The 25,886-nt window shown below is 41.2% G+C and overlaps 1 protein-coding gene across 2 annotated transcripts in view; it reads right to left on the bottom strand.

The window, feature by feature from the left end:
* FSTL5 (follistatin like 5) overlaps positions 1-25,886 on the bottom strand; it is a 658,814-nt gene that overhangs the window by 590,765 nt on the left and 42,163 nt on the right. For both annotated transcript variants that reach the window (XM_088475339.1, XM_088475340.1), the window contains exon 2: positions 8,757-8,885. In XM_088475339.1, coding sequence (XP_088331465.1) covers positions 8,757-8,879 — 123 coding nt within the window. In that variant the 5' untranslated portion in view covers positions 8,880-8,885. The remainder of the gene's footprint in view (positions 1-8,756; positions 8,886-25,886) is intronic.

The following is a 25,886-nucleotide window of genomic DNA, read 5'->3' as shown; positions in this document are numbered from 1 at the left end:
GCATGTCCTCGCGAGGGATCCCGATAACATCACTCTGAGGCAGCCAACCATCACCGGAGATGCTTGGCTGCCCCCGGAGATTGGGCAGTCTGCACTGTCTGCTCCTCTTCTATGACAGGACCCGGGTTCTGCAAGAGAACACCACATTGTAGCGCTCCTGTCACTGCAGAGGAGTCGGCATTTTTGGTGTCACACTCCCCTTATGATGCCCCTTGTGCCGGCCATTTCGCCACACAAGTAGTCAGGCTGCAATATCTATTAAATAAAATGGCTCTCTCTTTCTGTCAGCAAAGCTCTTTTACTGCATATGAACATTAGACTACGCTCTCATGGGTATTGTGTGGTTAATTGTTTCAGTTGCATGCATTTAGATTATGCTGTCACAGGTACTATGGGTAATATGTGGTTTATTGTTTCAATCTCATTTTCAAGACACTTTTTAGGAATCTGTATTTTTAGCTTGTTTGTGCCTTTTATCTTATAGCCAGTACTAGCCATATTTTAAGGAATAACTAATAAAAGTTATATTTTATATTTTATATTGCTGGGAAGTGTGCCCCACCAGGGAGTACTGTTTTTCCTTTTTCTCTTTTTGCTTACAAATATCTATTTGACTACAGGGAGCATCTTCCGTTTGATCCACAAGTCAAGAGACAATAATACATAAATAATTGTTTAAACCGATAATAACAAATATACATTTGCAGGGTCTCCTGTACCTCAAACACATCCCCTAAGCCTATTCCCTATATGCTTGATCCACCTTTGAAGATCCCAAAGGGAGTTCCAGGCAGCAGACGTGGGAACATGTCCCGGCCCACCTCGCAGCATCACACAGTGGGAGCATGGTTATAATGATGTGATTCATCACAAATCAACCCACCATGTTCTTCGTCCTGTCAACATCACTGGGATTCAGTAGGTTGCGCTACTCTCCCAGTGGTCCGAGGGAAATCATCAAAATTCAAGCATGACCTACAGTACACTGAATCTATTTTGTCAGTACACACCCAATGCCTGACGCTTTTAGGGAAAGTGGAAAGCGAAAAAACTGTTATCAAATTTGTCTAGTTATTGTGCATTTTGTGCATTTTAATGAAACATATTAAAGTAGAGTTGAAAATAAAATATTTGTTGCCTACTTTCCCTAGGCATTGTGCAAAAAATATTTCTCGTTTATTCATGTCATGACTGAAAACAAATCATTTGAAACAAGACATCTTTATTGTCTATAATACATTTGGGCTTGGTAACAAGTACTAGTCAAAGTAGGTAACACTTATTGTTAAATTAGGCACAGGTTACAGAGGGATGCAGTCAGGAAGCCGACAGTCGAAATGCCGACCGCCGACTTCCCAACTGTCAAATCCCGGCAGGGTACTAACGACAGACGTCGAAATCCTGACGCCTGTCATTGTAGGTAATGCAGATAATTACAGTACTCTGCCCAACACATTTCATGCACTGCGCACAGTGCCTAGGCATTCTCTGCATTATATGATTTCTCACTTTGCCTGTAACATATACACAAAAATGACCTTTTAATATTTGTTTCCCTTATAATACTGTTAGTATTTCTAGTGGTGTCCCTACCTCTGGTGATGCCCAGTGCGGGTACTGTAGGAATGGGGAGGAGGCTTGTAGTACGCACGGCAAAGCCATGTATCAGCAAAAATGGGGTGTGGTATTGCTGGTGGGGGTGAGGCCTTGTGAATAGAGGGCGTGGCCCGAAACCCCGTTTTTGTAACTACGGGGATCTTGGAGAAGCGGACTGCCCCTGGGGACTAGTCTGTTTGCAGTGCCGGCTCCCTCACTGCATAAGGAACCAAGTGCTGCATGTAATGCTACAGTGCAGCACCTAGCTAATGTCATTGATGAGGAGTCGGCACTTTGGTGTCACCCATCGGTGGGTGACACCCGGGTGCGGTCTGCACCCCCCTTGTGATGCCACTGAGTATTTCATTTATTTTTTATATTAAAATTATCTTAAGCTGGGTACACATTAGCCGATATGTAGACAATATGTCGACCGATCCAGGGATGCTCTACTGACGACCAAGCGCGTTCCTGTTTGGTCATCAGTCGCATCGTTAGGTTGGCCCTACATGCATCTCAATTTGATAATGCGACTGATGACCCCATGCAGAGGCATGCGGCTGGTGCCGACATATCGGGTGGTCAAGCACCACATTGTGTAATGTGTACTGGCCGCCTGATATATCGACCCATCGGTGGTGCAGCCGTCCATCGCATCGCTGATTACACACATAGGGCCTGATTCAGAGCCGGACGCTATTTGCGGACGGTCGTTCAAAAAAAGGGGCCGGCTATTTAAATTGATCGCTCGCTCTTTGCGGTTTGTTGATGACTCTATGTCTGAGCGAGCGAACGAAAAATGCGCTCGCTATTTTGTAAAGACGCCCCTTTGCCATTCGCATCACACATCTCCAGTATTTAATAGATTAATCGGGTACATCGAAAGGCATCTGAACTGCTCGCAGTGCTTGTGGTAGCTTTTTCTTACCGCTATCACTGCGAGCAGTTCAGGCTAAAAGACAACCAAGTGACGTGGTCGATGACGCTCCTTTACTAATTATGCACTCCCATTAAACACCCTTTTGACCATTAGACATGCCTGCGTTCGGATCTCCACTACCCCGTTTTCAAGCACCTTCCCCTGTTACCACCCACAAACGGTACATTCTATCAATCAAATTAGCAGCCCCTCACTGTTTTGCGAGCGCACGAATTCTGACCGCAATGACTGGTTTGCGCATGCGCATTATGCCCCATACGCATGCGCAGTTGTGTGAACATCGCTCAGAGCGAACGAGCGGCCGCTTACGAGCGGCTCTGAATCAGGCCCATAGTTAACTGTGTACCCAGCTTTACACTGACCGGTCGCATCATACTTTATTTAATGTGAGATTTCATTCTGTGTCCTGGATCACCTAATCTATGATAAATATGCTGTATCTAACTTATCTAATGACCCTACCATTACCAAATTGATAAAGCAAGTTCTAGGTGCTCTTCATTCATTAGCCACATTGCACTGTCATTGTTATAGTCTCGCACATGCTGACTGTTATTAATAGCAGTGAGTGAGTGTGAGACCCCTTCTCCTCTGAAATCCACAAGAACCATACCCCCTGCTGATTTTTCAGGAGAGTTGGTTCATTGCCATTCACAGTGGGAGGCTTTTAATAGCATACAGCTCTGAAATTGAGCTGTGAATATATACTGTATATATGTGAAAAAAGGTAATATACAAAAGATCATAAAAATGTTGTAATGTAATAATGTTATAATGGACTATTTTGTATATATAATATATAATCATTACATTCATTGTTTGAATTGTATTTAAATTATATACAATGGTCATCACATCTTGCTGAATGCAGTTAGTTCCTTGGTCCTGCTTACAATGCACTGTTCATAATGTGACTATATTCAACTATCCAGCAGCAAAGTGACTCTGGAAATTGCTTTCAAATGTTGGCATCTATGCATGCGTGTCACGTCAGAATAAATCAAACAACAAAATTCCACTTTGCACCTATGAATCTATTGTTGAGTCGAAATTGCTGGAACAGGGTTATCTCCATTTTAATGTTACATGCCAATATCAATTTAAAATGTCTCTAAGTATCTGAATATTGTCATGATGTACAACATGATCTCTGCTATATAAATATGGTGTGGAGTTCATGTTTCTTGTCATCTTTTTATTATTGCACAGGGATTTGTCACTGTAGAAATGCAGAAGATTTATTCTAACTTTGATGCATTATGTCAGAATATGTTGTGATATTTTGTATTGGATGCCATATGGTATGCTGCCTACAGATAGATAGGCTGTTATCTGGGAGAGAACATTACACGCATCTGTGTTTCTCTCAAAGCTGCTCACACAACACAAAAAGGAAAAAAACAAAAACAAAAATCATGCTGAGTAATCAGCAACTATTCTGTGGCACAGCATGCTATGCAGCTTAGCTCAAAACTGATTCCACTTTTGTATGCAACTTGTTTTGGATGACATCAATATGCATTGCATGGGGCTCTATGTTTTACACTCACAATATTTTATATTATATTATATATTTTGCTTAGTATGTTCTGAATGTATCTTATACAAGTATCTTATATGAGATAAGGCATATTATTTGTCATAATGCTGTTGCAAATTATATGTGGTTGTTGAGTTCATAGTTTGAAAAATATTGTCATCAATGGATGCCTAAAATTGGGTACACATTAGACGACATGTGTACCCAATGATGGGTCCAGCGACCCCCCCACCGACGGGCCGACTTATCGATACACATTAGACGATTCGGTGCCCGACCGCCCGATATGTCGGCCCCTGCTGCATCCCACTGCATCGGGTCGTCAGCCACATCGTCAGGTTGGCCTGCATGTAGGGACAACCTGACGATGCGGCTGATGACTAAACGGAAGTGCGCACCGGACGACAGAGCGTACACATTAGTTGATTTTGAATGATGTGTCGTTCCGATCCCTCGGAATCAGCCAAATCTTTAAAAAAATCGTCTAATGTGTACCCAGCTTAAGACCTACAAAAGACCAGTTTAGATGCATAGGGGGTATTCAATTAGCCACGATAATTCAATAACTTGTCAAGCATTAAGTTATCACACCCATTGCGTGATAATTTTGATTATCGCATCAACGTGCGCTCCCGCAATCCAATTGTAAAAGTCTGGTTGCGGCATTCGCATGATAATTCTTGCTAGTTTTAACTGTGATATATATAGGTGAATTTGGGGAAATTAGCTTGTACCCCAATAAAAAAGGCAAAGTGATATAGTATAATAAGTTGTCCTAATAAAAGTTTTTGGGGTTCTTAAATTGTGTAAATGGTTATTATATGCATATTTCTAAAACAGCAAAATAATAATAGAAAGCAAGGGTTTTTTGGCAAAAGAAATGTTCTACATAAATTGGGGGTTCAAATAAATGCCTATAAGCATATATTTTGTGTCATTTAAAGACACTTTTAGAAAACCTACCAAATACTCCACCTGCAATCTTAAAAACACCTGTCCCATTCATACAGCATCACCATATTAACCCATTTACCTGCATTTTGCACTTTATCACCCCAAAAATTATATGTCATTATTGGCCAAATTAAGCTAATAAAAAAATATATTTTTGCGTAATTAGTCATTAAGGAGGGTGTCCCTGTGGTTCTGATATTTTTACCTTAAAATAGGGATTTTCCCCAATTTATCACCTGCTCAGGAGGTGGTGATAACTTAAACTAATTTGCGATAAATGTTATGGATAATTTCCACCTGCAAAAACCGTGGCTAATAGTATTGCTCGATAAGTATTTAGTGTGTTTTTCGCGAAAAAGTAGCTTATTGTGACTAATTAAATCCCCCCCAAATTATTATGTTGCTTTCTCTTTTAACTGTTGTTTTTCATACCAATACCACTTAACTGGTGTACAAACACATGACATAGGTATTTTATTTACCTATATATGGTATTTCATTAAGACAATTACATGGAAGCGATCATAACTACATATCTGTTTGAATTAAAGTTTTTGTTTTTTTTCACTACCTTTGTTATGTGACTTTAATGTGGTTTATTGTCAAGTGTATTACAATTGTGGTTCCACTGAGTGACTTTGAACTTTTTTTATGACATAAATAATTCTTATTACAAATTATTTTTCTTATCTCAGATAACACTAATTATAGTGATGCACACGCGCTACTGTCTCAATCTCAGCTTATTTTCAGATCAATGTAAAAAATTGTAGACACAGCACTTTGTTGTATTATATACTAATAAATAATAATACAATATTGGATGGTTTTAAGGAAAAAGAATGCACATTTCTTACAAAGACAATTTTACATAAGTTATTAAATAAGTACCATGATACGCATTCAAATGTCTAACATATGTAGATTATATAATAATCAAATAGAATGTGTATACAGTCCCTGTTTCCTTTAAAAGTCACTGTTCATACCAAAATGGTAATCAAGAACTTGCATAGAAATAATGGTGTACAATTATATTCAATGTCCAATTTAGCAGGATATTTGAATGAAGATCATGGTCCTTATTTAAGGATTTGCGGTGATGGATGCTGAACAGAGGGGTGCTGTGACCCCCTCACCCAAAATAAAATCCAGGGGGGAAGGACGATCAGTGTGATCGCACTCCTACCCACTCCCGCACAGGCATAGGAGACTGCTGCTCAGAAACAGCGGCCTCCCTGACCCCACTGCAGGTAAAGCAAACAGCAGGTAAGCAGTGAGGCGGCAGTGGCTGACCTATTTCCCTACTGGGTCCCTTCAAGAAGCTCGGATAAAAAGTACCCACCCCTTCCCCTTCTCGGTAGCCCTGAGTATATGAAAAAAAGTTACACACATTATATAAGATTATTACAATTCAATAAATATTAAAATAGATATCACAGTATTTTCAATGTGAAACTAAACCTTTGTCACAATGTATACTGTGAAATACAATATATTACTATAACATGTTATTGCTGAACTTGCAACAACACCAACTGAAGAATTACAGGCACTGTTACAGCCAAATATAGTGAAAATCTCAGAGGTACAGTATTGGGTTTTATAAACCTCTTGATATGTTTTGGGGTGAAATTCTATTCATCACAATTTTGCAAACTGTAGTACATTCAGGGGCGCCGATAGAGGGGGGGAGCAGGTACAGATTACCCGGGCCCGGGCTTCCTGATGGACCTGGCGGCCCCCGCCTCCCTCAGAGCAGCCCAGCACACAGCGTGTGCTGAGCTGCTGTGGGAGACTGCTCGTCGCTGCTGAGCAGCAGCCACAGCAGTCTCCTATGCCTGTGTGGGGGAGCGATCACACTGATCGTGCCTCCCCTGGCTTTGAGCAGGGCTGAGGGCCCCCTCTTCAGCACTTCGCTGCACTGCAGAGCTTTTTTTTTCGGGAAGGGGGTATGGCCACGTTTCCCGCGATTAGACCATGCCCCATTACCTGGGCCCACCGCGGCTCTTGGCGGGCCTGAGTACATTTTGTTAATTCTCTATTTGAGAGAGGGGGAAAAAAAGGAAACTGAGTTAAAATTTTACAGGGTTTGCACTGTTTAAAAGCCTTTTCCTGAAATCCCCAATTAGCCCAGCATGAGACAGCCTGGACTAGTTTTCACCCTGCCAGGGAGTCCATTAGGATGGAGTCTTCTACTACTGTGAAAACCATTCCCAGGATTTCTGACTCTATGGGGAGTTGCCCTAAATAGTGAGACCAACACAGAGTCTTTCAGCCACATGCTGAAAATCAGTGGGGCTTTTCTTGTCTGTGGGGGCACATACTTAATAAGAATGGAACCCTGGAGTAACAACTTTACCACCCCACTGGTGATATTAAAATGATCATGGATCTCTAAGTCAATATAGCAAAATGGTTAATTAAATAAATAAATAAATAAATAAAACCAATAATACCACTTTCAGACAGAAAATGTAAAAAAACCCTTATTTTTCCTGACTTTTGCGTACCGGGTTGTTTTGCCATTCTCTGTCAGTACCCCCCTTCAGACAGAAGAGCAAATTACCAGTCAAAAAATTCAACCCGGTAATTTGCTGATTTACAGTACACCTGTATTTCTTCTGTCTGAACGGGTCAACCGGGACTAAATTCCTGTGTCTCCGACCCTGGTAAGTCCCGGAATTTAGACCCGGGATGACCCTTTCAGACATAAAAAGGTCCCGTGTAAATCACCAAATTACAGGGTTGAAATGTTTAACCTGGTAATTTGGATTTCTGTCTGAAAGGTGTATAATGGGGATTTTTTACATATTTTTCCCTATTTAATAATGTGGTGACCAAGGCTTTTGGGATTGTTTTATTCAATTGAATGTTTTTTTGTTTTTGTTTTTTAATTGTGTTTGTGTGTTTTTAGTCTTTTATTATATTAGGTGGATTAGGGACTGTTCATCTTAATGAGACTGCTGTGGTGGCAAGTTATAACTTCGGATCCCACAGCCAAGGATGGAAGGAAAAGCCCCAGTGCTTTTCAGGGTAGGATGTGCATCCTCTTGGGTAGGTAGGGTCACTATTTTTTTTGCAGCAATCCATAGAAGCATTAACCCTGCATTGACCAGACTAATCTTTGTTTGTACTAAGGCAATTCAACTTCATGCTTGTAGTCTACCAGTTCTAGTAATAAAAAGCCCAGCATTTCTAACGCTGAGGTTAGTTGAGTATTTTGTTTTACATAAATATACTGTATGTCACACAGCTGATAGCATGTACAATATGGGTCAAAGTGAGAGCATGCGTATTTTTTTCTTTTTGCAGAAGGGGGCATGTTGCCTATTTTTTCATTTTGCTTTAAACATTATCTGTGAAACAACAATCAATACTGATTTCTACAGTATATTAGGGAGAATACAGTAAATTCTCCTAATATCACTGAAGGATCAGCCTCCATAGGAAATAATGGTAGAACAGCATTGTCCCAGTGATACAGTGTTGTTTTTACTGCTGATTTGTTAATAGGAATTGACTAGTCCAATTCTGTAGTTGATGTTAATTATAGGCTAAATGTTGAGAAAATTGTAATAGATTTTATTTTAATTAATTGGGCAGTGGTGAATCAGCTGAATCATTCACCCATCTCTACAGTATATACAAAACAATAGTATTAAGGAACTTGCTGAATGCTACATCTACAGTATAAATATGAGCAAAATATATAGTATATGTTACCTTATGCCGTAGTCTTATAAATGGTGGAAAGGACTTAACACCAGACTCTTCCTTTGATGGCCTCCCTTGAACTAGCAAGAAAAAGCATCCCAAACATAGAATAGTTGTGCGCCAACACGACATCTTGCTCTGATGAAATAAAAAAAATCCAATTAATCTAACAGCAATACATATTGTTTACAGTAATCTATTGAATACATTAAAATAATAATGACAAAATGTTACATACATTCTGTTATAACATTCACAATAAAGCTTAATGGTTATAAAATACCCAGGGACATTTTATTTTATATATATAGTAGATGTTGCAATGTTCAGGGATCAAGGTTAATTTATTAAAAATTATTATCTTTACTTATATAGCACCATCAAGTATGCAGCACTGTAGAGATAATATTGGATCTTACAGTCTAATCCTACCACACAAGCTCACACAATAGGGTACATTTTAGTAAGCAACCAATTTTACAGTATTGTATTTTTTTGCAGTGTGGGAGGAAACTGCAGTACATTGAGGAAAACCACGCAATCCCCATTCACAAAATGTGAGCTATGATCATGTATTAGTATTTTATTTTATATGTTACTTTTCTTCAAATGTAGAACTGCAACTGTTGGTGCTAGTGTTATACCAGGCGGCAATGCGCTGCCAATACAGCCATGGCCAAAAGTTTTGAGAATGACACAGTACTGGTTTTCACAAAGTCTGCTGCTTTAGTTTTTATGATGGCAATTTGCATATACTTCAGAATGTCATAAAGAGTGATCAGATGAATTGCAATTAATTGCAAAGTCCCTCTTTGCGATGACAATGAACCTAATCCCAAAAACAACATTTCCACTGCAATTCAGCCCTGCCACAAAAGCACCAGCTGACATCATGTCAGTGATTCTCTCGTTTACACAGGTGAGAGTGTTGAGGAGGACAAGGCTGGAGATCACTCTGTCATGCTGATTGCGTTAGAACAACAAACTTGAACCTTTAAAAGGAGTGTGGAGCTTGAAATCATTGTTCTTCCTCTGTTAACCATGGTTACCTTTAAGGAGACACGTGCAGTCATCATTGCTTTGCACAAAAAGGGCTTCACGGGCAAGGATATTGCCGCTAGTAAGATTGCACCTAAATCAACCATTTATCGGATCATCAAGAACTTCAAGGAGAGAGGTTCAATAGTTGTGAAGAAGACTTCAGTGCCTTGAAGAACGTCAAGCAAGTGCCAGGACCGTCTATAAAAGTTGATTCAGCTGCGGGATCGGGGCACCACCATTGCAGAGCTTGCTCAGGAATGGCAGCAGACAGGTGTGAGTGCATTTCACGCACAGTGAGATGAAGACTTTTGGGGATGGCTGGTGTCAAGAAGGGCAGCAAAGAAGCAACTTCTTTCCAGAAAAAACATCAGGGACAGACTGGTATTCTGCAAGCACAGGGATTGGACTAAATGATAGCTCCGAAGCACTACACCCTACACAATATATATGGAAATGGAGTGATGTGGTCCAGGACCATAAATGAATGAGGCGTCTAAACTGGGTATAGAAAATAATGATATACCAATATCCCTTATTGATATGGATGTAAGAGAGCAAAACCATCGAGCAATTGTGTGCGTCTGCATCCGTGTGCTCCTTGCTGAATCAGGCCCTATATCCATAAATGTAGTATGTAATTACACAAAGGAAACATCCTATTCCTGGAAACATACCCTTATCTGTAACAGGTAGAGTGAGCCTGGTCAAAATGATCATTCAAACGAAACTACTTTATGCCCCTCAGCACTCCTATTTATATCCTTGCTCAATTTGTCCAAGATGAATTTGAATATATCTTTATTGATCAGGTGTAATAAACAAGTCCGCATTAGTTTTAGGACCAGATGTCATGCTATAGGCAAGGGTCAGGGGCGTATTTATAATGGTTGCAGGGTGTGTGAGGGACACAGGCCCCTGGGTCCAGGGGGGCCCCACACTGCACACCTTGCACTCATAGTATTACCTACCTCTCCGGAGTCCCACGTTGGCGCGGGGGTTCGGCGCTGCAAATACGACTGGAAAATTGCCGCCGCTGACATTTTCCTGTCATTTGCGCCTGCGCAGTACATGGAAAAAATGGCCTTTGCGGCCATTTTCCCGGTGACCAGCGTATACTCTATAGACTCTGGGCGCACTTTAGTGCCCAGAGTCTATAATTCTGGCGCTGGCCACGCACAGCTCAGTGCGCGGCCGGCTGCCAAAGACAGAGGATGGGGCCCGTGTCGGAGACTGCACACGAGCCCCCTCCTCTCTAGAAACGCCCCTGGCAAGGATGGATTGGCAGTAAACAATCTTATTTTATATTATTTATCTGCCCAGTTGGTGCATCTTAGAGAATGGCCTTTTGTACCAGAACATGGAGATCTTCATTGGGCCTTGGTTGAACAGACGGAGTTTAGTTTTACTTTGTTGCAATTTTTCTTGGCAGACATATTTCTTACATGATGTCCCACTTTTCTGATGCAGACGAGAGTACTCAAAAATTTACTGGGGACACTGGACTAGAACCAAATTCTCTGCTCTGGGGCAATGAAAAGTTTGGGAAACTGCTCTCACTTGAGTTGTGGTTTCACACGATATTATAACAATAGGCACCTATACGGACTCCACCCTAAATTTGTTTGCGCAACTTAATTTAGAATTTGAACTTCCTAAATACATTCTATACATTGGCATCACTAGGGGGGAGCGGGTCGCAATGGGTGACACCATTCGAAGAGGTGACGCCAAAGTAGCAGAGCTGTTCTGCTATTTTGGTGTCACCCTCTTGGATGGTGTCATCGAACAGCACTGCAGCAGTGATGGATGACGCACACATGCACGCATCATCCACTGCGCTAGAGCACTGGTCCAGCCCCCAGCATGACGAAACTGGGGGTGTGACAAGCAGTTACAACCCCAGAATGTCACATCAGGGGCATGGTCTTTTGGACACAAGGCCATGCCCCCTTTGTGCACCAAAGAAAAACTACATGGCGCACTGGGTGACACCGCTGATTCTATATACACTTGTGGCTCATGCGTGTTCTGCACACACAGGGGTCCATTTATAAACATATGAAAATACCAGCGGCAATTTTCGTTTAGTACCACTGTGATACAAACGAAAATGCCACTAGTATTTAGCAATACTAACCCCTCCGGCGAGGTCCCGCGAAGTCCCATTACACTGCCAGCGCCGATGTAATGCGAATGCGCAACGGTCCGTCTGCGCGTGTGCATGACAGGGGTACCCGACAGTGCCTGGAAGGCTTTGCTGAAGCTGAAAGGCACCGCCGGGTCTCCATTGCCAGCAATGGGGAACGTATCTTAGATTACCTGTTTGTTAAATCCAGAAAGGGTGGCATAACCCCTTTAATGAGCGCTAAAGGGGTTATGCTTCGTTAGTGTAGTCTTCAACTTTCAAAATGGGGTGATCTTTATTTTGGAGTTTGGCATTTCAATTTCTGGTTTACAGTTTAAGGTTCCCTCAATCAATATCTCCAGTTATATGTTACTAATCTCCTTATGCTGGGTACGGTTTTCACAGCTAGGTGATGGATGGTTCCACAGGCTCCTTCTTTACCAAAATAAACTTAATTAACACTACAGTTGCGCATTAATTATTTTTATATAGTTGCAGAAAATGCCCTTTAAATTTTATCCCTGTGGGAAAGCTCACATCATGTCTTGGAATATGGAACCTCCACTATTCTGGCTTCCCTGTGGCCCAGGAGTGCTCAGCCTTGCAATGTACTTGTATTATTGATACACCGTTATACAGTAATATTATGTCTCCTGCTGTCTAGTAATACATCATTTTTCCACTTCTTAGCGATTTATTATATTTGCTTGACATCTGGCTTTTGTCCTTTTTAGCATACAGTACTTATGATACAGTGCATCCAGAAAGTATTTACAGCACGTCACTTATTTCACATTTTGTTATGTTACAGCCTTATTCCAAAATGGAATAAATTCATTTTGTCCTCAAAATTCTACTCACAATACCCCATAATGACAACTTGTAAAAAGTTTTTTTGAGATTTTTGCAAATTTAATAAAAATAAAAAACTAAGAAATCACATTTACATAAGTATTCACAGTCTTTGCTATGAAGCTCAAAATTGAGCTCAGGTGCATCCTGTTTCCACTGATCATCCTTGAGATGTTCCTATAGCTTAATTGGAGTCTACCTGTGATAAATTCAGTTGATTGGACATAATTTTGAAAGGCATACACCTATAAGGTCCCACACTTGGCAGTGCATGTCAGAGCACAAACCAAGCATGAAGTCCAAGGAATTGTCTGTAGGCCGCCGAGACAGGATTGTCTCGAGGCACAAATCTGGGAAAGGGTACAGAAAAATATCTGCTCCTTTGAAGGTCCCAATGAACACAGTGGCCTCCATCATCCATAAATGGAAGAAGTTCGGGAACCACCAGGACTCTTCCTAGAGTTGGACAGCCATCTAAATTGAGCGATCGGGGGAGAAGGGCCCTAGTCAGGGAGGTGACCAAGAACCTGATGGTCACTCTGTCAGAGCTACAGCATTCCTCTGTGGAGAGAGGAGAACCTTCCAGAAGGACAAGCATATCTGCAGCAATCCACCAATCAGGCCTATATGGTAGAGTGGCCAGAAGGAAGCCACTTCTTAGTAAAAAGCACATGGCAGCCCGTCTGGAGTTTGCCAAAATGCACCTGACAAAATTCTCTGGTCTGATGAGACAAAGATTGAACTCTTTGGCATGAATGCCAGGCGTTATGTTTGGAGGAAACTAGGCACCGCTCATCACCAAGCCAATACCATCCATACAGTGAAGCATGGTGGTGGCAGCATCATGCTGTGGGGATGTTTTTCAGCAGCAGGAACTGGGAGATTAGTCAGGACAGAGGGAAAGATGAATGCAGCAATGTACAGAGACATCCTGGATGAAAACCTACTCCAGAGCACTCTTGACCTCAGGCTGGGGCGACGGTTCAACTTTCAGCAGGACAACGACCCTAAGCACACAGCCAAGATATCAAAGGAGTAGCTTCAGGACAACTCTGTGAATGTCCTTGAGTGGCCCAGCCAGAGCCCAGACTTGAATCCGATTGAACATCTCTGGAGAAATCTGAAAATGACTGTGCATCGACGCTTCCCATCCAACCTGAAGGAGCTTGAGAGGTGCTGCAAAGAGGAATGGGCGAAAGTGCCCAAAGATAGGTGTGCCAAGCTTGTGGCAAAAAAGACTTGAGGCTGTAATTTCTGCCAAAGGTGCAACAACAAAGTATTGAACAAAGGTTGTGAATACTTATGTACATGTGATTTCTTAGTTGTTTTTTTTAAATTAAATTTGCAAAAATCTCTAAAAAACTTTTTACACGTTGTCATTATGGGGTATTGTGTGTAGAATTTTGAGAAGAAAAATGTATTTATTCCATTTTGGAATAAGGCTGTAACATAACAAAATGTGGAAAAAGTGACGCGCTGTGAATACTTTCCGGATGCACTGTATATGTCATGTTATGTAGCTTTCAAAATGTAATAAATATTCCCAATGTAGAAAAATAATCATTACATAGAGGAGACAGTATATTCTAGAGAGGATGTGGAAACACACAAAGAGGGAATGGGGGGCAGTACTAGAGCTGCTAATAGCTCTGCCGGGCCTGATACTGGGAGGAGGCAAGGCCAACTAGGGGAGGTGTGACCAGACTCCATCCTTACAAAAATAAAAAAAACTGGGGTGTGCCGGTGTCCGGGGAGTGTGTGTGATGGCCTTGCAGCAGCAGTCAGTCCTCTCTCTCCCTGCCTAAAGTACTGCATTCTGTTATGGGGGCGGCGGGTGGCTGCAGGACCCCTGGGTAGAACTGAGCATCATAAGCTATGAAGTTAGGAGGAAGTGTAGTAAGTATGAATGAAAAGGTTTGGGTCTTGGCATTGAGAAGAGTGGTTGAGGGCTTTTTGGGTGAGATGAGTTTAAACTTCATTCTGCTTTCGAAAAGAAGCCAGTGGAACACTAAATGCAACTGGTTTAGTATTCCTGTAATGTAATGACATTGTAGTGAATTAGGAGATTAGTTCAAATTAATGGTACTGTACAAACAAAGTAACATGAATGGTCAATTTGAAAGGAACCAAGACATATGCATGTCTCAGGAGAGCTGACAACAATTGGGAAAGAGGAGGTCGGAAACTGGCATAACACTTGGAGGAAAGGAACTTAGATGCTGCAGATACTGTATACAATGAAAAATAACCCAGAGAACAATCAATAGGTAGATTACTCAGTGACAAGTGACAAGTGATGCACTGATGCAAAAAGGACTGGAAAACAGATTTCTTGTGGAAAGTGACTACAGCATATTTACCTACTTTGAACATCTCCTCTCCAGCAGAAGCCCGGAGAGGAGATGCAGGTGGCCGGCCGGGGGTGGGGATTGGACTGTAGAATTTGCATCATCATAGAGCCGCGTTATATTGGCCCTGTCCCCTCCAATGGACTGCAATTCCCGTCATTATTATCCCCATCCTGCCCACTTAACTAGTAAATGAGTGGGAAGCAGGAGAAACACCCACTCTGGAGGACTCCCTGAAAATTCCGGAGTCTCCAGGATGCTCCAGGAGAGTAGGTGAGTATGGACTGCAGGCAATGCTGATTTGCACTGCTGCCTATACATTAGAATCAGCAGTGATTGGTTAATTAACCGTTAATGTGTAAGGCAACCTATACTTCTATTACAAATTGCATTGCTACAAAGAAACAGACTGCAAGAAGACAAGAAGTGGTTGCCATGGCACCTTGGCTCGAGAAAAAAAGAGCTGGAAATGGACAACACGAGGAGAGAGCAAGGTGAAAGTTTGTGAAGAGAGTATAAGGTAGCTGGCAGAGTGGCAGAAGTCTGGTCAGAGGAGAGTGTAGACTGGGCAGTGAGAGACAAACCACAGGAACAACTTAAGTAGTATGTACAATCTCATTAGCAGAAAGAAAAAGCAGAGGGAAGAGTGGTAACGAAATGAGAAGATTTGGAGATTTTGACTAATGAAAAAGACTTTCAAAATCACTTCAATTCCGCACCTGAGAAAAATCCTGTCACACTGAGACACAGAGTATGTGTCTACATATAATAAAAGTTTTGGAACAGCAAGACACAAAAAGGATAGGACATAGTTTCCCATTGAAAGACAGAGACGTAGGGCCCAGTTTTTAGCAAACTGCCCAATTTTTAGCAAACTGCATGCTTCATATAGATTGCATATGTATAGTAAAGTATTTCCAAGTGATTCTGAGTCATATGCATCTCAGTCACTTCTAACTTGCTGCTGGATTATCAATACTGGATGGCAATGAAGTGGGCAATTCATGAATGTGTGCACACTGTTGTGTCCTATTTTATGTGGGTGTATGCAGAGATCCATATGATACAGTTGGATGTAGTGCACCATGGCTGGTGCCAATGCTGATAATAGTGATGATGGCTGCTCTCAGTAGTGGAAGAGTGGGGCTGGTGCAGACTCATTGATGCGTCCCACTCTGAAAGGGGCTGGAATTGCAATGGCGTTGTGCGTGACTCAGGAACAGGCCAATAAGAAGTAAAGTTACTCATCTTTTAGTCTTGATAGAACCAGACAGAGTCTGGTATTCTTAGAAAAAAATATAACCCCTCTTACTACAAATTAATACTAGCAGTTTCATACTTAGGGCTCTATTTACTACAATCTGCATTTGTAATGCAGATTGCAGTGTGATATTACCGACTGAATTTGCATTGCGAATTCAGGCAATATCACAGGGATTTACTACAAATCCCTTGCAGGGACAGAGCTTGCAAGAAAGCTCTGTCCCTGCGAATCCCCTCCGCACACTAGTCACGGTATTTTCTTAAAAAAATACCATAACTAGTGCCCCGCGCATGTGCTGACCGGCCGCCGCTGCTACCCCCCGTCACTAAGCCCCGCCCCCAGATTGCAGACCCCCACACGACCCCCCCTCCCCGCGACCCCCCCTCTCCCTTAATTACACTTACCTGCATGATCCGGGTTCCGGTGATGTCTTCCATGTCCTCCGGTCAGGTGATATCCCATACTGCACTGGGGCCCGATCACCTGATGACCGGGCCGCAGTGCAGCATGGGAGACCAGCTGACCAGAGGGGAGACATTACCGGAGCCCCGATCTCCGGTCCCTGGAGTCAGGTAAGTTAATTTTTTTTTTTACATTGTATCAGCGTGTGGTTTAGACCACACAGCTGATCACTGGGGCCGGCTCCCGGCTCTGCTCTCCCCATTAGAGCAGGGCAGGAGTCGGGTAACAAGGAGAGACCCCGGATAACGCCACCTCCAGGTGGCGTTATTATCACAGGGCTTTCTCCTGTATTTTTTTACAATCTATTTTTAGTAACTTTGGTCGGATCACATTTCCCATTACAATTATGGGAAATGCGATCTGCTTACTAAAAATAAGTGATACTTAGGGGTTGGAGTTGAATTTTACGAATTCTACTCCAATTGCCCTTTAGTAACTGTGGGTGAAACTAAAATAATGTGAAAAGGGTGTGAAAACACCCTTTTTCACTTTATTTTAGTAAAAATTAATGTGATTATTATCTTGAGAAGAAATACAACTGACAAACAACTATCACCAATTTAAATTGCAAAAAAAGTAGAAAAAAAAAACCATTCCTTTTCCCTAGCAATGGAAGTGAAATATTACTGGGATGAGTTGCTGATAGCTACCTAATACATAAGTTGGGAAAATATGAATTGAAGCATCATTTTCACATTATTCTTTGACTCAGGATAGTGACAAGCACGTTTTGTGGGGATTTACAAGCAAGTTTTGTGGGGATTAACCAAATGTGCACCAACATGTCTGTAGCTAATAGTTAGAAATAAATCCTACATTAGTGACTACATTTTATAAATTTGAATATTTTAGAATTTTAGGAGTATATGAGGCTGAATGTGGTGGGTGATTAGAGGAAGGGCTTAAGGGAAGACTAAAAGGGATTTATGTAAAAGCCTGCAAAGTGCAGGCACAATTCCAGTGAGTCTGCTTATATTTTTAAATCAGCAATCATTTAAATGCCAAAAAAGATTGTTTTTCCCTTTTTAATGATTGCCACTTTAAAATAAATTGGACAGACTCACCAGAATCATGCTCACGCTTGCACCTTGAGGGCTATTACATAAGTCCATCATTTTCTAAGAGGAAGAAGGGATCATCTATTGTGTGAAATTATCTTTGCTGAAGTTAAGTTACTTTACTAGGGTGCATGGGAGAGATATTCTTTAGTTAAACAAGATATATAGAATTTACGAACTTAGGGGAGATTTCTAAAAGCTTATCGAGAGATAACGTATAGAGAGTTAAAGTACCACCCAATCAGCTCCTAACTTACATATTTCAAACTTAGGCCCATATTCAATTAGAAGCGAAAAATCAAGATCCCCAAAAAAGTATCGCCGATTGCGACTTTTTGCCTGTCGGAAAATTATTGCTGTATTCAATTCCATCTGCTTTTCACACACTTGGAAACACAATGCAATGTAATAGGCGAAAGAGATTCGCCTCTGAATAGGTGGAGAAAAGAAGTGCAAAATTTTTGTTTAGGGTGCAAAGGTGGGGAAACCACTCAGAACCCTTGGGGCTGCCCCCCAATGGACAACTGCGTAAAAAATATCCTAAATAAAACTTAACACCACAAAAAGTACTTTGAAATTGGGGGCGAAAAAGTGCAAAGTGGGGGGACAAGTTCACAAACTAGCGAATGAAGGTTCTGGTGGTGCACTAAAAAGGTGTCAACAGTTTTGGAAATTGCAGGTGCATTGTTTGGGGTGCATTTTCACTTTATTTAAAAGTTAAATTTAGAGACATTAAAATATGCTTGCACTCATTTTCATGTACCCCAAATTTGACTGGACTACTTATTTTCACCTAAAAATACTGCTTAATGCTAATCTTCACCACTTGCGCAAATATGCTAATTAGTAGCAATTGTGCGAACTTTAGTACCCTAAACAGTTCTATTAGGACTAATTGGGCACTACTACATTGATCCAAAAAGTTTCTGCAGTTTATTGGGGGGGTTCAGGCTGATTTCCCGATTCTAACACCACTTTTCGCGTGTTTTGGCTTTGTGTGTCTCCGTGTCTTTTGGAATTGAATACAGTAAATAGTGGTATTCAATTAGTTTCACACCCGCGATAAAGTTTCGCCTGTCGGGAGTTTTTGCCTACATTGCGTATTTTATACGTGGAAACTTACTGTGCTTGCCCCCGCTATTCGCCGTATTCTATTCCAAAAGACACGAAAATGGAGACATGCGAAGTGGTGTCAGAATTGGGGAAGTCAGCTTGAACCCCCCAATAAGCTGCAGAAACATTGGGAATCAATGTAGTAGCCCTTTGCAGTCTTTGCAAAACAAACCATGATCAATTTATTATATCTCTCAGTCTAAGGAGAAGACATTTTGGGTTGAGGTGATGCGTTCAACCAAAGATAATTACAACACCCTTATAGGACAAGGATTGAAGGGGTGGTTAGATCGTTTCAACTGAATTTCAGGCTATGAGGTATGCATAAATATGTCTGTAATTAGATGTATCAAGGGCTGGTATAAGTGAGCACTGAAAATTATCATGGCTATGAAGCCATGGATGGTGCAGTCTGGATGTAGAGATGCATATAGCTCTGCTTACTAGCAACTATCCCGATTTAGGGCCTGATTCAGAAATGTACGTTAATCCGATGATGAACGTACATCTCCGATGTTGCCAGGTCAGAAACAATGTGTTCAAGAGAAGATGTAACATCTATTTGTTAGGCTACAGAGATGTACTTCTTGTTCATGGGGTTAAGTTGAAACAAAGTACTGTGCTATACTTGGTCTCATTCTCCAGAGTTATTCAATTATTAATGAACTTGCAGGCTAGGGCAATGCTAATATACAAATAAAGAAATGCTAAATTTAATTCAAACTTCAGGTTCAGCCAATTCAGCCAAAACAAGATCCAAATAGGGGTTGGGTATGAGATCCCAGCGGTCGGGATTCCGGCAGTCAGAATACCGTCAGCGGCTTCTCAACATTCAGAATCCTGACCCAATTAAATAAAATGCTATTTAGTTCAGACTTCAGGTTCAGCTATTTCAGACAAAACAAGGTCCAAATAGGGGTTGGGTACGAGATCCCGGCAGTTGGGGTGCTAGTGGTAGAATACCGTCAGTGGCATCCCGACAGTCAGAATGCCGACCTACTTATGTAAGTACCCTAACACTAGCCCGTAACCTTCCTCCTAACCCTAAACCATTTTTCCCATAGCCTAACCCTAACCTTCCCCCCCCAGCAGCCTAACCCTAACCCTCTTCCCCCAGCAGCCTAACCCTAACTCTCCCCCTAGTGCCTAACCCTAATCCCTAACCCTAACTATCCCCCAACCCTAATACTTACCGATGGAATACCGGCAGTCAGGATTCTGGCACTGGGTTTCCGACTACTGTTGGGATTCCGGTGCCATTATTCTGAGCACCTGCATGGTAACTATATCCCCCAAATAGGGTTGTATAAATTGAAGTACTATTACGATTCTAAATAGAATGTAGAAATGCTTTTGCCTGTACCACACAAATACTGGACACGTTTATATTTAACCTCTTCACTAATGAGGCTTGTCACACTCCTGTGCAGAGCCTATTTTGGCAATTTTTGTGATGGCCACATTTCAATATGTAAATATTTTATAAATTATTAATTATAGCTCCTTTTTTTCTAGAAAATTAAATTTTTAGAAGACACAATAGGTTCGTTTTTATCTCCTTATGAGGTGTATTCGACATCACTTAATTTCTACAAAAGCAGGTGAAAATTCCTACTTCTGCAGAAGTTAAGTAATGCGGCCATTCATTATAAAGGTAAAGCAGGTGATATCATGGATCAGGGAGATATCAAATCTAAACATATTTGAAATAAAGGTAAAATTACAGCTGTAAGTACAGTCAGGTCCATAAATATTGGGACATTGACAGAATTTTCAGATTTTGGCCTCTATTCACCACCACAATGGTTTTGAAATGAAACAAACAAGATGTGCTTTAACTGCAGACTTTCAGATTTAATTTGAGGGTAATTACATCCAAATCGGGTGAACGGTGTAGGAATTACAACAGTTTCAATATGTGCCTCCCACTTTTTAAGGGGCCAAAAGTAATGGGACTATCAACTCAAAAGCTATTTCATGGACAAGTGTGGGCTATTCCCTCATTATTTCATTATCAATTAAGCAGGTAATAGGTCTGGAGTTGATTCTAGGTGTGACATTTGCATTTGGAATCAGTTGCTATCAACTCTCAATATGAGATCCAAAGAGCTGTCACTATCAGTGAAGCAAGCCATCATTAGGCTGAAAAATCAAAACAAACCCATCAGAGAGATAGCAAAAACATTAGGTGTGGCCAAATCAACTGTTTGGAACATTCTTAAAAAGAAAGAATGCACCGGAGAGCTCAGGAACACCAAAAGACCCGGAAGACCGCGGAAAACAACTGTGGTGGATGACAAAAGAATTATTTCCCTGGTGAAGAAAAACCCCTTCACAACAGTTGGCCAAATCAAGAACACTCTCCAGGAGGTAGATGTATATGTGTCAAAGTCAACAATCAAGAGAAGACTTCACAAGAGTGAATATAGAGGGTTCACCACAAGATGCAAACCATTGGTGAGCCACAAAAACAGGAAGACCAGATTAGAGTTTGCCAAACAACATCTAAAAAAGCCATTACAGTTCTGGAACAACATCCTATGGACAGATGAGACAAAGATCAACTTGTACCAGAGTGATGGGAAGAGAAGAGAAGAAAAGGAACTGCTCATGATCCAAAACATAACACCTCATCAGTGAAGCATGGTGGTGGTAGTGTCATGGCATGGGCATGTATGGCTGCCAATGGAACTGGTTCCCTTGTATTTATTGATGATGTGACTGCTGACAAAAGCAGCAGAATGAATTCTGAAGTGTTTCGGGCAATATTATATGCTCATATTCAGTCAAATACTTCAGAACTCATTGGACGGCGCTTCACAGTGCAGATGGACAATGACCCGAAGCATACTGCATAAGCAACCAAGGAGTTTTTTAAGGCTAAAAAGTGGAATGTTATGCAATGGCCAAGTCAATCCCCTGACCTGAATCCGATTGAGCATGCATTTCACTTGATGAAGACAAAACTGAAGGGAAAATGTCCCAAGAACAAGCAGGAACTGAAGACATTTGCAGTAGAGGCCTGGCAGAGCATCACCAGGGATGGAACCCAGCGTCTGGTGATGTCTATGCGTTCCAGACTTTAGGTTGTAATTGCCTGCAAAGGATTTGCAACAAAGTATTAAAAAGTGAAAGTTAGATTTAGGATTGTTTAGTTTGTCCCATTACTTTTGACCCCTTAAAAAGTGGGAGGCACATATAGAAACCGTTGTAATTTCTACACCGTTCACCTGATTTGGATGTAATTACCCTCAAATTAAATCTGAAAGTCTGCAGTTAAAGCACATCTTGTTTGTTTCATTTCAAAGTCATTGTGGTGGTAAATAGAGGCCAAAATATGAAAATTCTGTCAATGTCCCAATATTTATGGACCTGACTGTAAATCTACAAAAAAAATACCTTTTTGGAGTTTAAAATATCAGCAAACATGAACAATAGGTCAATAAGGTTACAAAATCTTAACTTCTACCATGGTATGAAAACTCCCTCATCTATTTTTATGAAAGAGGCATTTGTTCTTTTGTATTAACTTCCATTTTAGGTTTAGTGACCCTATGAAATCAGTTCAACACTTAGTAAAGATTTTCACCCTCAACTAAGACGTTTAGCATATCTAAACAATTATAAAGGAAACACCAAAAATAAATGCCAATATTGGGCCTGATTCATGGTCAGACTATAATGCACAGCCGCAGGGAAGCGACCAGAGCTGTAACTAGACTTTTTGGTGCCCTGTGCCTGAGAGAGCATTGGTGTCCCACCCCCCATTTTATAAATAGGGACATAATATAGTGCACCTGAAAAAGGGCCATGGCCTCATGGGAAAGGGCCAGGGAAGAGATAGGGGAGGCCAGGAGATGCTGGGGATAAAAAAAAAGGAAGCTACAAGTGAGAATGATAATAAACAGGAAAAGTGACAGGCCCAAACAGCGCCCCCTGCCCTGCGGTGCCCTGTGCCATGGCACTGGTTGCACTACCCTAGTTACGGCCCTGGAAGCGACTGTGCAATACCGTACAGCTAACATTTAAATACTGCAGGAGGCAACTATAGGAAGCAGATGCTGTCTTGATGGTTGCAAAGGCGACAGCACCGGCCAGGGTGAGTAAGCTCCAGCTTACTCAGGCTGGCAGCCTGCGAGGCCCAGGAATTCAGCTTCCACTGACGCAGACCCTGGCCTCGGCACTCCAGGAAAAGGGGGGGGGCGACACAACCCATTTCTGGGAACACTGCATAGGCACGCCCCACTCCACACCCAAATGCTGCTGCATGTTAATCATGCTTCGACTTGGGGGATCTGAGAGCGATATCACAGAACCCATTCTGCACATGCGTAGAATGGGTCCTGCACATGCAGTTTTCTGATAATCTGAAAGCTGCATGGGATACGTCATCTGCGTATGACTATAAATCAGGCCCACTATCACGTGATTTTTAATGACTGTAACTTATACCAGTGCGTGGTTAAACACTAATTTTCATTAAAGTTCCCAGTTTGGGAGATATTTGAAGTGGCATGGCTTTTATTCTGCCCTGTGAAAGGAGTGTTGCAGTCCAAAACTTTAAGCAATAATATGCATACATAATCACTAATCACATTATTTTATGTAAGAATAAACTGGAATACTGTTTGTTTCAGTTTAAAATTCGATGGGGATTGCAGACTACCAGGCTTGATTGTAGTATCACTTTATATAACACCTTCTATGCATCAGTTCAATTACTATGTTTATCTTTCCTATAACTTTCATTGTAAAGGCATTCAAATACTGCATGTAAAACACTATTTTCAGATATAATAAAGTATAAAGAGTGAACTATTTTGGTACAGACTAATTGCAAGAAGCGGCATGTGGTACAGGAACTAATTAAATGTTTTCCGCAAACGCTCTGCTGTGTACTTAGATCACTAAAGGTTGGTGAAGTATTTTAAAACAAAATGTCTCACCATTCTGTACAGTAACTTTATTATAAAAGTTTCCATGGTTTAGAACTATGCTATTTGGCTTGCACATGATACTTTGAGCATGATTTAATGGGTTAGTGATTTGCTGCACCTTTTAAAGTAAAGATGAGCAAAAATAAAGGCATGTGACAAAACAGCTCATAGCTATTAATCATTTACCCTTACATCAACTTTTACTGACCATTCTTAAGTATTTTATTATTGCCATGTGACCTATTATCCTCCCAGCTTGGCATGTTTAGGAGGCAGTTTAAACGACCATCATATGTGATGCCATCTTCTGGCAGTAGTTGTGAAGGCAGACAAAATAGTCAGACTATAATCTTCTATTCTGCCAGCGGCAACCACAAAATGATAATAGAATCCTTCCAGACTGTCTACTGCATGTCAGTATACTTTGTTCAGAAAGTAGTGGGTTCAGCAGGGAACCCGTCACCTAAGCATCTCATCCAGCACTTAGTATCCTGTCTGGAAAAGTAGGAAGATAATCACCAACAGCTCATAGAGTACCTGCCAAGACTAGTGCATCTCTTGAATGATCTCCAGCCTGCTGAGCAAACAGGAGCTTGTGCCAATACTCCTCTGGACAAGTCACTGCAAGTTCAACAGAGACCCTAGTGAAGTGGGTAGGTTGGGGAGATTACACTGGAAATCGTGCATCTGTACGCGGTAGCAGGGCTCAAATTATGTGACTCGAGCCATTTTAGCTCCATACCTATCCCATGGACCCATAATTAATGTTATTTTGCCATGACTAGGGGGGGGCTAATGACATAAAGAGCCCTGCACCAACCCAAAAGTGATTATCTGCATCTCCTTTCCAGGCTTCTCCTGGAGAGAAGAAAAAAAGAGTGGGTAAGTATGTTCTGTACCATGTCACGTTACTTAATACCCACCCAGCTAGTCACATTTAGGGGGGCAGTTTAGAGAGTTGTGAAATGCGGGCTCCTGACAGCAGAGCCCATACTGCATTGCACCCGTTTTTGGTGAAGACTGGAGGACGCATTAGTATACTAAGTAGTTGCGCACTAGGAGGGATTGAAAGATGTAATCAGGTTAGCTGCTCTCTCTCTCTCTCTTTGGAGACATCTTCTCCCAGTATTGAAGTACAATGTAAAAGGAAACGCGTGCTCTGCCATTCTATGTGTTGTGAATTATGATGGTAAAAATAAAAATGAGGAAGAATGTGGTATGCTTGATGTGTGTAGACTTTCTAATAATACAAATCTCAGAGAGAGGTGGGATTATTCCATAAACAGAATTTATGTAATACTAGTGAAATAAAGCAAAAATATATGTTGCAGTACAAAAATGTTAAACAATGCCCAGGTAAATCGAATGGACTGGCTCCTGTTATTGACAGGGATGCCAGCTCTTGGTGACAGTCAAAGATAAAATAGTCTTATATTGGATTTCCACATGAGCTGAAGTTTCACCGGTCTGACATGAGTGACTCCTATAGTGAACTTATAAAAAGTATCATGTTTTGCTCATTGCTCAATATACTTAACCTAAAATATAGTTTGACTAAAAATTAGTTACTAAAACAACACATTCATAAATATATAGTTGCAGGAGGTTTTTGGAACAGAAGATTTTATTACAATCATATGTTATATATTTTTCTTATACAAAGCTGATTTCCTGTCAGTAATTACTCTGTAAGACAACTCAGCAATCATATTTTATCCTCATTTGTCAGAGAACAATTGAAAGGAAGAAACAGAATAAATGTTTTTACCCAAATGCACATCAACAATCTCAAGTTCTCTCAAAGAATTATATACACACACATACACTGAAGTGCCAAAAGTCATGGAATAGATTCCTAGTATCGTGTAGGACTCCTCTAGCCCATCAAAGTGCAGCAACTCAATTCTACAAGTGGACAGAAGACCTCTAGAGTGATGTT

Source organism: Taudactylus pleione, unplaced genomic scaffold, assembly GCF_031769625.1.
Source record: "Taudactylus pleione unplaced genomic scaffold, aTauple2 ptg000170l, whole genome shotgun sequence".
Classification (NCBI taxonomy): Eukaryota; Metazoa; Chordata; class Amphibia; order Anura; family Myobatrachidae; genus Taudactylus; species Taudactylus pleione.
Note: the sequence above shows the minus strand (reverse complement) of the source record. Positions and strands in the feature narration are given on the sequence as shown.